The 18,515-nt window shown below is 35.7% G+C and overlaps 1 protein-coding gene across 1 annotated transcript in view; it reads left to right on the top strand.

The window, feature by feature from the left end:
- The first annotated feature begins 1,557 nt into the window (after positions 1-1,557).
- Positions 1,558-18,515, top strand: part of TMPRSS15 (transmembrane serine protease 15) — a 58,974-nt gene continuing 42,016 nt past the window's right edge. Inside the window, exons 1-9 of the mRNA XM_074150912.1 lie at positions 1,558-1,702; positions 4,167-4,297; positions 4,594-4,661; positions 5,495-5,539; positions 7,843-7,985; positions 9,644-9,688; positions 12,160-12,164; positions 12,512-12,608; positions 14,575-14,694. Of these exons, the coding sequence (XP_074007013.1) occupies positions 1,558-1,702; positions 4,167-4,297; positions 4,594-4,661; positions 5,495-5,539; positions 7,843-7,985; positions 9,644-9,688; positions 12,160-12,164; positions 12,512-12,608; positions 14,575-14,694 (799 nt within the window). The remainder of the gene's footprint in view (positions 1,703-4,166; positions 4,298-4,593; positions 4,662-5,494; positions 5,540-7,842; positions 7,986-9,643; positions 9,689-12,159; positions 12,165-12,511; positions 12,609-14,574; positions 14,695-18,515) is intronic.

The following is an 18,515-nucleotide window of genomic DNA, read 5'->3' as shown; positions in this document are numbered from 1 at the left end:
ACATTTATAATCATATAAGTGTGTCTCATATACAATATATATAAAAGCAGTTCTTCCTCTAATTCATCTAGCACAATGACTGAAAGATCTCACCCATTTGCAGGATACAGGCTGAGTTTACTCTTGCTCTGTCATGGCAATATGATTAAGTTGCCCTGAATTTTACTAGTGTGACTAAGTTCAGCTGAAGGCTGAATACACCCTTAAGATACCATGGAGTATCTCATTAACTTTGGTTTTAAGTAAATAATTATTTATTATTAGTTATGGGAAATATTACTGGATTACAGTAATATGTAATAATACACTAAATCGAGGATGCGACTGTGAGGCCAAGATTTTGATTTTGATTTAGAATGCTTCAAATCTGACCAGTTGTGTTGGAGATGCTTTCAAGGATCCTTGTTCTCAAAGACTCAGAAGAGAACTGTTTTGTCACCCATGAGTCTTATTTCAGACCTTTCTAATTTCTTCCCAATTTTTATTATCTCAATTTCTGTCAATTTACAAGTAGCTAAAGTCTCTCTCTTATAAAGATTAACTCCAACAAGATTCCCTTTCCTTTTATAGGCAGGAATATGGCTGGTTTACTTAGATTCTCCAGTTCCATAAAGGGAGCTGAGGAATGTCATACCATATATCCGGATTTAGGACCTCTGATCCAGAGTCAAAAACAGTGGCTCACAGAACATGAAACATAAAATCAGTATGACTTTACTCTTCTGGAACTGATTTACTCAAAAGTTTTGACAGATTAAATTTGTAACAAAAAGTTCTGGACTGGATGGTGCATTGTTCATTTAATTTAGTCTTTCTTTATTAAGGATGCAGCACTAGCCAGCCACAATGCTTTAACTTTATCAAAGCCTTGTACCTTATGGCACATTTATGCCTGGCAAGGCATAAATATAAAATATAAAATAAGCATATATGTCATAATGCCTTCTCTGGTTAGTTGTCCAGATACATGGTCAAAGAACCATGCCTTACACAAATTAAATTTGTACTGCTTAATTACCATTCAGTGCTGAATGTGTTACTGAAATATGACATAGTACTAAACAACTCATTTGCCAACACTTCCTTTATATGTAAAATTACTTTTAAAGAAACTTTTTAAGCAGAATCATGACAGATATGGCTTTCACTGTCATCTTCATCACTGCACTTGTGAAGAATTGCAAAAAAACCCCCTGTGGGAGTAGTAAATCCAACAGCAATGTTTTATATTAGTTTTCACTTAAAAATATCAAATTACAAGAAATAGTGCAAATTCAGTGTCCAACCTTACATTTCTGTAGTTTTGTTTATTTTTTATCTGAGACAAAATCTCAAGTACTTTCTTTCTTAAGAGATTTCATTTCTTCATATTTGCATATCTTGTGCATGAATATGACTGTTCAGGAATGTTGTAAAACTGATGTCAATGAAGTTTTATGGTGTAATTAATTTACAGCAGTCTCTTATAAATATCTGTTCATGTGGATTATTACCCTCCTTTTCAGGTTATTTTTGTCTTTTGTCAGTCCTTAATTCATACAAGCTTTCAAAACAGAAATGAAGCCAAGGAAATCACCTGACAAAAAATATGTTCCTCTTAGTTACTATGAAATTTTGTTTGCTTCTCTGCTTGCAGTTTTTGTGTGTGTTTGTGTTGGACTGATTGTACTTTCATGGTTAACAATGCAGGAGTTAGAACGAGGTAAGTAGCCAATCTTTAACCTTTTCAGGTTTCAGCAGAGATTCAGACTTTGAAGCCAGTGGTGGTGTCATTGTAACTATATTTCATATTTCATTCTATGTTTTTAATGCTGGGGGGGGGTGGGTATGTTTTCCTCCTCTCCTCCCCAGAAATTGATGAGAAAAAAATAGGCAAAAAATACAAGCACTTAAAGCATGTTCTGAAGCCACAGAAAGGAATTTTCACGGTTTAGACTTTGGAGGAGATCCTTGGAATGTGTTTCAAAATGCAAAGCTTTGGTTATTCAATTGTATTCATCAACGAGAGAATGTAATGCTACAAATTGTGAATTTTTGCTCTTTTCTCCATGTATGAGGTTTGACTTAGGATATTGATAATCCACTGAAGTCTATGCGGAGCTTTAAGTGTTCTACATCTCTTTGAATCTTTTCATGTATTAAAAAACAATTATTTTAAAGTAACATATTGCTGTGAGAGAAATCCTGCATTAGACAGTCAGCACCAAGCCCTGTGTAAAGTTAAGGTAAAGTCATTCTTAGTATTTAGGCAATGCTCAGAATGTGACAGAATCATGCTACTGATACTCAAAGTAAACTAAATTAAAATATCAACATAAGATGATTTTAAAATGGAACTGAAACTTTGGTTTAAAGATCTTGTGGATATATGCTAACAGAGCCCTGGTAAGGCCACATCTGGAATACTATGTCCAGTTCTGTGGTCCTCAGTGCATGACACATATGCAGATACAGAGAGAGTCCACTGAAAGACTGATGAGATTGTGGAGTCTCCCTCCCTTGGAGGGATTCAAAAGCTCTCTGGACATGGTCCTGAGCAACTGGCTGTAGATGGCCCTGGTTGAGCAAAGGCATTGGACTAAATGACATTCAGACTCCCAACCTCAACCTTTTTGTGATCTAGATTTTCAATGTATCTGTCTCTATTGAGCCCTCACAGCTAATAGGAAAAAGATATTTTGAAATGGGATAAAGGAAACAGGTTGGGGGAAAAGCTCAAGAAATACATTTTTTCATTATAGAGATTTTCATAGCTGAAAAAATAATTCTGATATGTTGAAGTTTTTGGTACCTTCATTAACCGAAAGTCCATACTATTTCATACTGAACCACATGAAGACTAGACTAGCTGTAAGCCGTGTTTTTTAAAAAACCTGTTTTACCAGAATATTCATGTTTATTCCTTTAGTTGTTATTGTTTTTCATTCCGTATTTTAAAACTTGTTCTCCCTACTGACTTGCTTCCCCTCATACCAGAATACCATCACATTCCAGTGAAATAAAATGAGCTTAAAAGTAATACTGGTGTATTAATGCATCTAGTTAGAGACAGGATTCAAATTAATGACTTCAATTTTAGAAGAAGAATAGGCAAGAATTTAATCATGTACAAATAATAATTATAAAACACTTTAAAATTATATTTAACATCTATAATAGAAAAAGGCCTTTGTTACCTAGAAACATTTGTTTAAATAGATTTGTGATTGTTGTAAGGATAAATGGCCTTCAAAGGAGCTCAAAGTAGTATGTTAATACTAGTTGATTGATAGTAGGAAATTGATGTCACTAGACTGTGCCTTCTATCACAAGCTGTTTATTATAGTATTTATTAGTTGTCTGTTTTTGTGTTAAAACTTGTTTTGGATGTTAATGACTACAAACAAAACCTAAAAATGGCACTGGTACCATAAATAGTAAGCAAAAGGCATTTTCTATCAACCACATTAATTCAGGTCTAATCTGAAAATTTCCAGTGTGTTGCTCAGTGAGGAAATATTTTTGATGTATAATGAATTGCTTTATGCAGACCTCATATGCTGTAACATATTGAAAATTAAGATTAAATTTGCAGTAAGGACCAGTTTTCTAGTTTCCTTATAAATCCTCCCAGTATTTCATGCATATATTGATAAGGAAGGTCAGGTCAAAAAGAATTTAACAGGTCTAACACTAGCGTTTCCAGTGCTGTCATCAAAACCAGTGTACATTTATAGAAAAAACTGTACAACATCTAGTACAGAAAGTGTGAAGTAGTAACTCCTGTTATTACTAATCCAGAACACACAAAAAAACTCATAATTCATTGTCATTCTTACTGTGTATCTTTGTCCCTTGTATCAGACATAACTGGACGTACTATTGTCCCCTTTATCCATTCACAGTGCTGCTGTGAACGCACAGTTCAGTATTCAAAACAGAATTGTAATGAGAACCAAGGATAAATAGTATTCATAAAAATATGTTTACAATTATAAATATTGTAAATATTGAAAAATATCTATCACTTTTTAAATCACCACTAAGCAAAACATCTCTGATTACAAAGCAAGCCAGAAAGTTTAAAGTTATTTTATTGGTGATCTGTGTGGAATAAAATCAAATGTAATGTTTTTCCTCTATTTTTAGATAATTCAAAACACTGAATTTTATCTTTAATTATCTAGCTGAAGCGGATAGGAATACTCATGGCTACATGGGAACATTTAAAATACTCTCTGGGACATCATTCACTCCTGCTTTGCAAAACAGATCATCAGATGATTTCAAAGTCCTTGCTTTTGATGTTGAACAATTGGTAAGAACCTATTGGTCTCTGGTTGATTCAAAAGTGTATGGTAGGTACACTAATTCCCTAACATGACTGCTGTTGATGGCTTTTTCCTCTGTCCAAAATGAGATATTTCAGGTACTAAGCCTGGGCAGAAGTCAATATATATTTTTATTTGTGAAAAACAGTGAAGTGTCAAAAAATTTTGCTTCTGCAGTCCAGAATTGTGAAGGAAAAATTTAGTATTAAAACCATGAATGCAATGTATAACTGGGTGTATTTTTAATTACTGTATTGGTTCAAGATTTCTCTTTTCCATCTAGATACAAAAAGTCTTTCAGACAAGTGATCTGCAAAATGAATTTGAGAGATGTGAAATTTTCCACTTCAAGTAGGTACAGCTTAATTAAACTTTGCAAATAAACATCAAAAGTCCTCTCTTAGCTATTTCTTTCATGAGTGCTTACCAATACTATGCTTTTTAAGAGATCCTTTGGAACATCCTATATTATTCCCTTCACTTCTTACATCTTCCAAGTGCTGCTGTGGGAAGTTTGGCACCACTGTGTTTCTCTGGGCAAACTTCCTTCTCGGTCCATGACTTGGCCAAACCAGTGAGGTTGAGTACTATGTCCAACTCACAAAACTTCTATACTTTAAAGAATTGCTAAACCCTTTTTATGTTTTGCCAGGGTTTATTAGTTGTGCTATGTTTGCAGGGTTGCTGGCCCTTGCCATCTAGAAGAAAGTCCAGGTTAGAAATCTCCTGGCATAAGATGAGATGAATGGAAATAGACTCCTATGTCCCTATGCACATGGATCCACTTAACTCATATTCCTTAGAGTGTTAACAGGTGTTGCTATCATTTGACACCAGGAAAAGCTGCATCCTTTGTGTTCTAAAGAGTCCATAAAATAGGTACAGTAACACCTGCTTCATTTATTAAAGTTTGTTTGACCTCATTTTTCTATATCCCATTGTGTTGGTTGTCCTACTGAAGGTCAACTGGCAAAAAAGTCCAGGATACGCAGTGAGGTCCGTAGTGTTAGTTCCATCTGCACTGTTCTTTATAAGGTCCTGATTCAGCAAAACATGTGTAGTACTGTCTCCCATTATTAAACATTTTCAGAATACGCTTCCATCCTGTTCACAGCATTGTGAACTCAAGGGAATTGTATGCTTTTGTGTTGTGTTTTTTTTTATTGTTGTTTTTTTTTCTACAGGAAATCTGAAGATGGCCGTGAAAGACTCAAGAAGTCAGAGACTGGGTAATTGCATATGACAAAGTTTACTTAAAATATGAGCAAGAGACAATGATGCTATTAATTTAGAACTTTCTTCTGTGGACAGTGAACAGATGAGAAAATACATCTTTAGAGACTGGATAAGGCCCTCTAAGGAACATATGAAGCATCAAGATATACTTTTCGTCCAAAAACATCCTTTAGGATTAAAAAATAAAAAATGTAATAGTCCCTGGGACTGACAATTTAGAAAGAAAAATGGGAAACGTAAGCACAGTGAATTAGGTGAGAAACTAGCTAGAAAGGAAAGGATATGAGTTTGCTTGTGGAAAGCTGCTTAGACTGGGGGGGGTGATGTCACTTACTTATTATCATTAGTAACAAGTTTTCAGTAAAGAAAGGTCTGATGAAACACTATGATAGGTGAGAACAAAGAAGAGGAAGAAAGATTAGAACTCTAGAAGAACTGGACGACCTTGAGAAATGAATAAAAAATTAGTTGTCTCATAGGTGAGACCACAAAATCAAAGAAAAGCACAGATTACATGACAACTGGTGATACAATTCTGTGATTCTGGGCTACAAGCTGTTGTTGTGATATGAATCTTTTCTGTAAATACATAAAGTGGATAAATATTCAGAGGAGAGAGTTCAGTTGAATGACCATGCTTGCAAGAGAATAATGGATATTAGCCAACTGTGAATACCTGTATGTTGAAAATTAGAAGCAGATCTGAATTACAGTAATTTTTTGACTGGAATAGTGAAGTTATAAACCTAATTAGTTAGAAAGGTGGAGTATGATCACTTTATTAAAGATTTTATAATTTCAAGGGAATGGAGTACACAGTGATAGAAGTAGGTCATTTCCAGGTTTTTTTGTCATTGTGAAGATAAATCCAATCAGCACAATTTGATTTCTGCACATAGAATGGGATTATTCTCATCAAAATTTGGACATCAAAGATGGAGACAATCTCTGAGCTAGTCGCTCAAGACTCTTTGTAAATGACGGAATTTTAAAGTTTTCTTACCTGGTCTATTTAGATGGTTTTTTTAGGAGAAGATCAATCATACTATAGAACAGCTTATTTTTTTTCCATCAGCTACAATGGGAATCTAGGTATCTGCACTGTAAACATCTATATAGATATATATATACACACTCCTGTATCTTGACACAAAGGCCACAGAAATCACAGAAAATCTGATGTCAGTGAATTTTGAATCTGTTTTTTAACATATCAGAGAGGAACTGTCTTCATTTCTGCTTTGAAATAATACTTGAAATATTACTTTGTCTCAGAAATTATTTTCTAGTTTACTCTTTTCATTTAAAAAGTATTTACCCCTTTGGGCAATCTCCTTGTTATTTCACCCTTGAAACTCTGCTGAGTCACAAGGATAGCAATAAAAGCTTTTGTTTGCTCAGCATGGCCTAGAGGTTATCAGAAACGTGTAAGAAATTAAAGAGGAGAGTTTTTCCATATATTGCAAACTGTAAACTAGGCTCAGCAAAATGGCAGGATTAATCACCTCTTATCAAAAAGCAATGCTGAGTCAGTTGCAATTGGTTAGTATAAACGCTGAAGAATAAAAAAGTTTGCACTTTAAGTAAACGGAGAAAAACTTTAGCAAGCATCATACTTTGACATTACCTTAATCTAGCTACAAACACATAACCCAGTAATAGTATCTAGAAGGGATGGGAGAGAGCAAAGATACAACATTCTGGATAAAATTCAAGCCCATAGAACCTAAATGTAGTTTAACCGCTGATTTCAAAATATCTGTGCTTTCAGTCGTTACTGTTTCCTTATGAGAATCCAGGCAGTCACACAACAGATCCTCACAGATGCAGAATCCACAGGTGATGTTTGCTTTATAGAAGTGATTGCTTTGCATTATATTTTCATAACACAAATATATAATTTTCATAATACTTCAAGGTTCACCCTCAATGTTTTAGGGCTTAAACCAGAAGACCTGTCCAATAATCAATAAACTTGTTTCTCCTTTCGTTTATTCAAATTCAGCTCCATTGCAGCAATTTATATGAATGTTGTTTTTTCTACAGTGAAAATAAGAGTAGATAAAGAAAAACTGTTTCTCCAAGGTTCAAACCTACCTAATAATTAAGAGATATTTCTTTATGTGTCATCTTGGCCAGCCAACACTTATACTTTTCAAATGGAGATATGCAAAAGATACTCTGACTTTGCAAATGGAGTCTACGTTGGAATGAAATATTGCCTAGATAATGTCATATATCAGATTTACTTCATTAGCTTTCATAACTAATCACCTTTTCTGTTTTGTATTGCTAGTGTTGTTGTGATCTTCGACCTTTATTTTACCCAGAAGGTAACAGCTGAGAAAGTAAAAAATGAGCTGGTTTTGGGTATCAACACAAATAAAACTAATCTTACACAGACTTTGAAAATTGATGTGAACAGCATACAAGTCACAGGTAACACTAGTAAACATTTCTTCTCTATACAAATCCTTGAGAACTACAGTTAACATGGATGAAAACTTTGATTCCCAGTCAGCAAAGGTGTTCTCATGGGTGCTCTGAAAGACACATTTACAATCATGTCAACTAGAAAGTATGAGTCAGTGTTGTGTATATTAGGTAAGGAGGGAACAAAGGACAAAGTAGTGATTTGCCAGTAAAAAACACTCAATTTCTTCTCTTTTATGTAGCATAACATTTGTAATTTTGTTTTCCCTCAAGTTAATGCAATTAAGCCCCAACTCTGCCATTTCATTAGTAAATGCAATTATCATTTTGTTAAAGAATAAGGAAAAGGGCTCAGCCTCACAGTGAGTGAGGACTCATTTATTGAAAAGATGGCAGTAACAACAACAAACTGAATACAGAGTGTGGCTTCTGGAGCAGTACACCCAAGCAACTGACTTAAGAAAAGCGTAAATGGAAAAAAACAAATGTGGCTCTAAAGACTAGGTAGTTTTAAATTCTGCAAACATAAAAACATAGTGATTTTATTGAAGTACTGGAAAGTTTATTAAAGCCTAAGTGGAAGCCCAGCAAAATCAATGGGAATTCTTGGGTTTACCTCAATAAGCTTCAAAACAGGCCTTCACTGAAGATGAGGATTAAAAGTAATTTAAGTCCTTTGAAGTGGGAGTTCATTAGCTGACATTTGAAGACTATGAAGATACTATTAAGTAGCAACTAATTGCTTTAGGAGGAGTGGGACATCTAGTGCGCAATGTGTCTAACTCTATTCTAAAAGGTACATTTTTTGCTAAGTACTTCAGATATTCAAAGGCTAAATTCAGAGTCCTGACATCTTTATTTCTCTTTACTACTTGCACCACATATAAGAAGTTGTTCTAAATAACTGCACATCACTGTGCAATGTGATTGCTCATTATACTTCAAAAATACCACTAAAGAAATCTATAAAGAGCTTCTTAAAAAAAAGTATATCTATTGATATACTTTGAAGAAGTCAAACTTTTCTTGCTTTGCACCATTAAAATGTTTCTTTTCTCATCAGACATCATCTGTCCATTCCATCAGGAGTGCTTCAATAACGTAACAACTGTAACTAATTAACAATCATAATCGTATGTGGCACTTCTGCATCCTGTATCTCAGTGTGTTCTGCAAAAGAAGTATTATTTCTATTTCAGAGAGGGAGAAAACTATGACACGAGTGTGACTTGCTTGAAATTACAGTTTTCAGTGATTAAAAGTAACTTACTTTCTTGGAAATTTTCCCAGGTTAATTTTAACTCATGTATCCGATCTAAATACCATTCTATACGAAACAGGTGCTCTGAAAAGCTTCATAGAATGAAAAGTATCAAGACAGAGATTTCACAGGTGAAGATATTTTATGCGCCATACAGTGAATAAGGACTGAGGATTGAAAGGGATTAATATAGACCTTTCCTCCTCAGGAAAATCATACAGTTTGAGAAAAGGCTGGGAACAGTCTAAGATGATGAAAAGGAGGGAAGTGGGACACTGCTAGTGGGCCAAAGAAAGACAGTCACAGCTGATTTTATTTTTTGTTCAGCCTTTCTTTCTCTCTGTTGTATAAAACTAGATACTCTGTCATAAAAGGAGTTTGTAATGAACTTGCTTTCTTGCAGTGGCCACTGAAAATCTTACTACAATGATGCCTTTAACTTCGTCAGGTCAGTACCTTTTACAAAACAGGAACTATTTTTTGTTATCAATACAACATGAAGAAACAAAAGACTTGCTATTCAGCTGATATAACTTAGTAAAGCTGCCTTGGCTGTAGTTAGGTTTGACTGATACGGTCCATTCAGTGATAATTAGCCACCCTTCATCGCTTCTGACCATTTGAGAAACCAGTGATCTCAAGTCTGTACAAAAGCTCTAAGAGTTTAATTAGACAGTCAAAGCAAAAGTTGAGTCTCAGTCAACCAGCTGAGTCACAAGCTGAAGCTTTCTCAAATTTAAACAAGTAGATGAGGCTGGGGTCCTACTCTCATGCTGTACTTACTGATATACTGAGCAATGTTGATTGATAGACATTCATTCCACTATCACTGGAAGTGTGATGATGATAGGGTATGGAGCAGACACAACTCCTTGGTTTCTCATTTTCACTGAGTACAAACCTGCCAAAAGTCAATCAGACAGCTGAATAATACAGTAGATGTTTTGTAGCACTAAATGCAAATAGTGTTATTTCATACTACATACAAATTAACGCATACAAATTCTCCAAATTCTCCAGGGCAGGTTACCAGACCAGAACCTTCTTGCAATCTATGTGAGCTACAGAAATGCAGCTATGAATATAGAAGCCAAGTATTTCTTGATAGTCTAATTACAGCCATAATGATAAAATAATTATTATTTGTCTGTTTACCAGCCGCCTAACATCTATAGTCCAAAGTGTATAATTACTACAGCTTATTCCTAATGATACAGTTAAAACTGCTAACATACAAATTTTCTCCTATCTGTCCTTTCCTCTGGTATGCTATCTTAACGCTCCCCTGAGTCCTAAGTTCACTGGTGCTAATCATCCTCAAGAACGCATTGGGAGGCAGCAGGGAGGTGTCAGAGGAATGGGAAAGGGAGTTGGGTGCTGGGGGTTGTCAGCATCCCAGGTTGGAAAGGGCATAATCTTCCTGGTGTGGATTCCTTCCCCCTTGCTCTCAGGTCTGCTTGGAGTAATTTTTGTATATTTGCTAACACTGCTCCCTTGCTTTCTGTTTCAGTCCAAAGTCCATGTTATACCCAAGTTTTACCATATATGGCATGTTTACATCTGCTCGATGCTTGAGGTTTGGCTCTCTTGACCCTAAACCCAGCTTTATCGACGTCAGGTGTTACTTCAGCGAGATCGCCTAGTAATTTGGGCGATTTGACCATTTGCAATTTGTGCTTGTACCACTGGTGCCTCTGTCACTGTCCTGTGCTTTTACTTTCATGGCTTTTGCTGTTGACTTGTGCATGCATTTTTGGGATTACCTGTAACATTCCCAATATTTTCAACAATCTCCGAGATATAGCTTCCCAGCAACTGATTTATAAGAACTGCCTGCTCATTCATCCATGACTTAGGTCTTTGAATGTTTCATTCATTACAAAATAACAATCATTTAGAAGATAGATAGATAGATAGATAGATAGATAGATAGATAGATAGATAGACAGACAGACAGATAGATACATACATACATACATACATACATATGTATATAAGACTTTGGAAACTACTATGAAGCTAAGAATGAAGCTTCCCTCTCTGAATGCAGCTGTGAGAACAGTACGTCCAGCTGCACCCTCCCTGCACCTTCTGATGGGCTCTCCTCTCTCTCTGCCAGTGGAATTGTCCTTCAAATTACTGACATAGAGTGCTCCATAACCCATTCAATAAAAAATGGCCTAGCTTAGTTTAATGGTATGTGCTAAATCAGCATGTTTTGATAGAAAATTGGTAGGAAGTCCTCATGCAAGTTTGTGCACTAGTAGGTCTGGGAGAGCAGGAGCACCTAACAGAAGTCTGAGATGGACAATAATCAGCAACTTCTGTCAGCAAAACTGATAGATGACAAACTATCAGGAAGGCCTTACTACACCTCTTACTTTATTTCTTCTAACCCTTCATCTCGTAAACTAAGGGAGAGGATCTATTAACTGTAGTGACATGGGGATCTTTTCAGCTGACATCATCGTCCTGCTCACATATTTGTGTCTTAATGTAGTAAGTTAAAAGAGTAAACCAGCATGCTAATGCAAATTCAAAGAGGAAAAGAAAAGATTATTTGGGAGCTGGAAATTCAAGAAGCATCCCCAGTACAAGATGAATATTAAAAGCACGGCTAAGTAGGAAGTTGTGTTGGAGCTATCATAAATAAGCATTCCATTTTTCCAGAATGTTTTGCAGTCTACTATCACTAATATAAATCCACTTATGTACCTAGGCATTTGTTCAAGTGTAAATATGTATACACACAGGTATATATGTATGCCCATATGTAAACATACAAATACTAGACAGGGTTGAGGCTTCTCTCCTCACATTGAGATAACTGATTTGTTGAGCAATGATATTTATAAGAAAATGCACATATACATTTTAGTACTAATATTAAGGTTGTCACAACTTGTGTTGTTTCAACAGATCCTGTGAGTCTAACTACAAGCTCCTTGACACCAACTTCAGGTCAGAACTTTTACATACCGGGGGTAGACAAGAGAGCATCATTGTTATTTTAGTGGCAGAAAAAAGAAACCCAAATGTCTTTTGCAGCTATTGAAAAGCCTGTGACTAGGTCTAAAAGAGTGACATTTAAAGCTCACTTGGGTTCCACATTAATTTTCTTATGTTTATTGTGACATTTGACCTTCAAGATCAAGCCAGACAAGCTGGTGTTAATGTATCATTACCTAAGCTGGGGTTTCGGATACAGCAAATAATGCAGATCTCATAAGAGCAGACTAGTTGCTGCTTAGTTCTGCCCAAGCAACTGCAGAGGTTTCCCCAGAAAGCAAGAAGTAGATTTCTAACCTTGGGTTGTGTTTGCCCAGGTTCAGGACAACTCACTACAAACAAGTCCTCAACAACTGCAGGTAGGTAACTATATATGGGGGGGGAGCAGGGAGGTTATATGAAACAGTCTGAGATCTTAGAATTATACTGTTTGCATACATCCTCTTCTTGCATTATTCAGTTCTCGTATCCTGTTCCTATAAATACACGATATGCAGGTTTACCTTTGATTTGACTGAGGAGACCTCTTCGAAGAGAAGGAACTTCTAAGATTTTACATTTTATGAAATTGGTATATGTGTCGTGTATGTTAATGTATATATTGACACATACTAACTTCTCATTTTTACATCCTATTATTTCTTGGGACTTTTTAAAGAAAAAAAAAAAAAACCCACAAATTTTTATCAAACTCTCACGTGACTTCCAATGGACAGAAAGCCAAAGCTGTTTGAATCTTTGAAAACCTCCTTGGCATAACTAAATGATAAAATACATCTGAGATTTTCAAATGGACCTGATGTATTTCCTGCCATTTTTTAGTTGAGTATAGCAATCACATTGCAATTTAGGGTAATTTGCTGTTTCAAAAATAAAGTCAAAATGTTTTACTAGAAAATGTTAATTTCTTTATATCCAGTAGGTGGCAATGCTGTTTAGTTTTCTGAGTTCGAGAATAAAACTAGAATTGATCATGTCGTATGTAAACAATGTTTTCTGCCATATTTGGCTTGTGCAAAACATATTCCTAGATTATTGGTTGGTGTTTTGTTCTGGGTCTAGAATGCACAGTTTCATCTCTGCTCATCTATGGCAACTCCTTCATTGGCACTGTATCACCTCCAATGCTTGACTCGAGTATGTTTTCTTTGCTTCAATTACCAATAGGATACAAAATGGCAGCTCTGTTGCTTTACACTGTATTGCTAACACTGAAGGTGTTCTGTAAAGCACTTTGAAACGTTACAATACATCCAAACCAATTTCAGTCTGTCACTTACACTGATATGATACAATACAACATCATACAAGCATTTACTCAATCTGATTACAGAACACTCTTATGAAAAAATAAATCAAGCAATAATGGTTAGAGGCTGCAAGATCAGTTTTACAAATTAATATTTTTCCTTCTTGCATAAGAAGTTTTGACCTTTTCCAGTAAGCATTTACTGAAGCAAAGAAAAGGAACTATGTGAATAGTGCTAGGTGAACAGTTTCCATAGAATTTAATGAAATTTTCAAGAATTTTGAAATTAGTAATTATCCAAAGCTTATTTTAGCTGCATGTTTTTGTTACTTTAATAGGACCTGCTTGAATTCTGCAGATGTCTAAGACCCAAACCATCTAAAGACTAAGAGAGAAAGTTTGCAGTGGATGAACATTTACACTGTAGGAAAATATTATTAGTGAGATTCCAAAATTTTAAGGATCTGCCCATGTATTCTTTTTGCAGAAATTTACTCTTATTTTAATTTAATTTGCAAATCTGAAAAGAATAGGGTTTCTGATATTCCTGGTATTTCAAAATCCAGTCTTAAAGGCTTTCATTTTCAAGACACGCTGGTTGAAAAATGAGATTCTTTAGCATGATGAAGTGCAAATTGTGACGTGTTGAAGTTGAAGAAATTAAATTAAATTGTATTCAACTAAAACCAGAGATTTCTTACTGTTATTTTAACCAAAGTACAGTGTTCTCATGTTATTCAAGCATAAGAAATTGGAAAATGTCATCTATTTTATTGCATAAAGTAGTTTATTTGGATATAAGAAGGAAATGGGAATTCATGGAAATTTTCTTCAGTCCTCCTTCAAGTTTAGTTTCAAAAAACATGTCACTTCTGAGAACATCCTTCATTCTGTGCCAAAATTATCCTTTTCAGTATGTGATATTTCATTCCAGGCTTCTAAAAATGCAGTTTTGTAAAACACAATAGAGTGGTTGATTTGATTTGTGCTGGAGTAACCAGAGGTAAGTCAATTTTCTTTTGTAGTGAAACTGCATTACTGCTGTGCTGTTATTGCTGTTGTCCTTATTATTTCAGCTGAGTGTTTGCCACCTGCTGAACTTTGTGATGATGGTGTAACCTGCATTAGAAAAGATTTATTTTGTGATGGAGTCTTGGACTGCCTGGATGGTTCAGATGAATCTGAAGAAAGATGTGGTAAGAATGTAAACCCCTGTAAATCAGACTTTTTAAACATATGTAAACCTATCAGTAGTTTGTAAATTGTTTATAGGCAATAAACTGCACAGTGAAGTCCAAATCAATTCTACTAAAAAATACAACAAAAATGACTTTTATAATCTTTATGTTGTAAATGGAAAGAATTTTCTTTTAAAGTCTCGTTAATGAAGAGTATGTTTAATAAATAATGAAGAAAAATTACATTCTGGCTATATAATATAAATATGAAATAATATAGAAAATATTGTTTACTATATAAATATTAATAATATAAATAAATATAATGTAAGTTATACAATAATATAGACATTTCATATGAAGTTTTGTGCCAGTAATATCAAATATTGTTCTTTCTAAATAAATTAAAATTGTGACACTATACAGATATAAAGTCACATTACCTAGTGTCAGAAGCCACCTAATGGCATATTTGGAGTCAGAAGAGATGTTTATCTTTTGACTCCAGCATTAAGAATATCGTCATACAAAACGTTACAAACAGCTTTTTCCAGGTTACCATGTACACTCAGATACATTGATACTGTACATCCAGAAACTTAGATGGGTCGCAGGAGGGAGAGGGAGTGGACAGTGTCAGCATTTTGCAGCCAGGACAGGCGAGTACAACTGCTGCTATGGCAGGATGGAACCCTGGCAAGGACTCTGCTCTGTTTGTTGGTTTGACAGAGCTCTGTTGCTCTGTCACCTACCTGCAATCTCACTCCACCAAGTGCTAGGGAATGGAAGTGTCTGTAGGACTGACACAAATGTTTGAGTTGCTGGCACCACAGTGAGAGATGCAAGATGATGATGTGAATATCAGGGCAACAGGCTCTAGGTCGCCCTGCTTGAGCAGGTGGTTGGACCAGATGACCTCCAGAGGACCCTTCCAACATCTACGTTTCTGTGATTCTGTGAGAAATGTTACAAACCTGAAATCTGATTGGTTTTTAAAAGAAAAAGTTTATATCCTTCAGTGCCAGTGAGTCTATTTGCCTTTATAGAATCATTGAATCATAGAATGGTTAGAGTTGGAAGGGACCTTAAAGATCATCGAGTTCCAAGCCCCCTGTCACGGGTGGGAACACCTTCCACTATACCAGGTTGCTCAACGCCCCATCCAACCTGGCCTTGAACACTTCCAGGGATGGGGCATTCACAACTTCTCTGGATAATCTGTTCCAGTGCCTCACCACTCTCACAGTAAAGAATTTCTCCCTGATATCTAATTTAAATCTACCCTCTTTCAGTTTAAAACTGTTACCCCTCATCCTATCACTACATTCCCTGATAAAGAGTCCCTCCCTATCTCTTCTGTAGGTCCCCTTTAGGCACTGGAAGGCTGTTATAAGGCTGGAGCCTTCTCTTCTCCAGGCTGAACAACCCCAACTCTCTCAGTCTGTCCTCATAGCACAGGTGCTCCAGCCCTCTGACCATGTTTGTGGCCCTCCGCTGGACCCATTCCACAGGTCCGTGCCCTTCTTATGTTGGGGGACCCAGACTGCCTAGTTTGCCTGGGCACCTTTTTGTGCCGAGCAGCCATTTCTCCTTGTATCAGTGAACACTGTGAAATTGTACCAAGGAGTCTGACTACATTGCTGCTCACCAAAGTGTGTGTGCAGGTTTTTGGTGGGAAGGCATGTGTGTTAATGTTGTCTGCTTTGTCCTTCACAGTCTCAGCTCTCAGTTTAAAATATGTAAATATTTCTTGCCATGTGAACATTGCAAATGTTCTAGAAGAAGTTGGAGCAATTGACTCCCTGAGTGTATTTTGTTTTGTTTTGTTTTGTTTTTTTAAATATAGAATTTGGTGCTAGAAATCAGGAAAGCTTATTTCTCTTCTGCTGTGAGAACAGGCTTCTTAGCTTTCCTGAGAATAACAGTGGGGGCAGTTTGGTCTGAGCTTTCAGAAACATGTAAAATGCTGGGCTCTGGTCTAAAGACAAACAAGCAGGTGGAAGATCAATTGTTTTTAAAGAATCTGCAAGCCTGATTTGGAAGGCTGGTGACATGCTGACCCTTTCTGCCAGAAGTGGAATTCTCTTCAGAAAAAAAAGGTGAATTGCAGACCTGCAGATTATGTGCATTTTTCTGAGTGCAGCCAACTCAGAAGGGAGACGTAGCTGAACTTTTTGGGGAAAATATCCATCAAAATACTTCAGTAGAATATCCACTGAAACACATCCAAATGTCTATGTAGCATAATAGCTGCATCCAACTAGATCATGGCAATGATGGGCTCTGAGCAGGTCCCTCTACCATTGAGGAAATTAGAAGGTCCTAAAGTAGCCTCAGCTAGATCTTTGTTCATCTGAAAGTGTTAAGTAGCACAACTCCAAAGAGCTTTTCAGTAATTCATTTCTACCATCATGCTATTGTTTTGAGATAGGGATTTTTTGGGGGGCATTTCCTTATTTTTCTTTATTTTATTTTATTTTAGATATAGCTAAATAAAAAAAAATGCAGATTCTTATAGTTAAAAGTTAGTATTATACATCTCATCAAAATGAATGCTTTTTAGTTACTATGATAATTAGGTCTGAGTGTACAAGTTTTGCTCACATTTTATTAAAGATATTACAGTCAGATCTGTTATATAGGACAGAATTTAATTGAGGCATACATTGGTAGATACAAGCGAAAATAAGCTCACTTACTTGCATTCAAAGCCATGTAGACATCACTCAGCTGTGCCCTGGAGGTTACACAGTGATTTAAGTTATGACCGGTGCTTGAGTAGAGTTTTTCAGCTGAGGCATAGCCTCTTATGCACATGGTATTTGGATCTGATTTGCACCTCTCCCTGAATCGCTACCAAATATAAGTTGTGAATGCCCTGCTCCTTTGTAACTGAGGATATTATTTCTTAATCAATGTTTAACAGTCACTAAAAATATGCACAACTGAGCTGAAAATTTCAATAATGTGCATACAAGTAAAAATAGAGAGAACATTATAAAGAAACTAGCTATAGTTACAGTCCACTTCAGGAGCTGGATGATTTACCCCCATTCATTTTCACTGATGCCTTTTGTTTCCAAGCAATTCATTCAGTTATCATTAGTTTAGCAGTTTCAGATCATAACCTTACAGAAATACAATTCTGGCTGGAGGACAAATTGTTGCTCCATGACTCTTATGTTACATTTTCAGTCTTAAAATTTTCCATGCAAAACTCAGAGCTTTTCTAAGTTTATATATTTAGGTTTCTTAAGAGACTTTGCAAAACCAGTAGAATAAGTGGCAATAAGCCATATGCATGTTTGGGATATCTGCCCATTTTTCCACCTCTGATTTTTTTTACTTAGGTCCCATTCCTAGAGTAACTTAATACTGTCATATAAACGATAAAATTGTCTAGATTTTCAGAAGTGCTTCAGAGTTTCACAATGAGATTTACAGCCAATTCATAATTCATGCTACAAGTGCTCTCACACACAATGGATTTGTTGCCCTTTAAAAAACTTGGTTTGTTTTTTCATCTTGATTATTATTCCCTCTGGTACTTCTTATTCTAGCATATGTTAGTGGTTTTAAAATATAGGATACAAGGGTGAATTTTAATAGTGTCTTCTGGCATTAGACAGAATTCAGTAAGATCTCAGATTCTCATCAGAGATTCAGGCAACTGAACACTTTCATTTTTTGGTTTTATTGATTAAAATTATCTTGAAAGGTTTCTTTCTGGCTCTGCAATGCAGTGCAGTAACAAAAGGCATTGCAAAATTGCAGTTAGCAATTTCAATGAAAGGGTCTCTAGAGAAATGTGAAAGTCTGAACAGCATCTATTAATAATG

Source organism: Numenius arquata, chromosome 1, assembly GCF_964106895.1.
Source record: "Numenius arquata chromosome 1, bNumArq3.hap1.1, whole genome shotgun sequence".
NCBI lineage: Eukaryota > Metazoa > Chordata > Aves > Charadriiformes > Scolopacidae > Numenius > Numenius arquata.
Note: the sequence above shows the minus strand (reverse complement) of the source record. Positions and strands in the feature narration are given on the sequence as shown.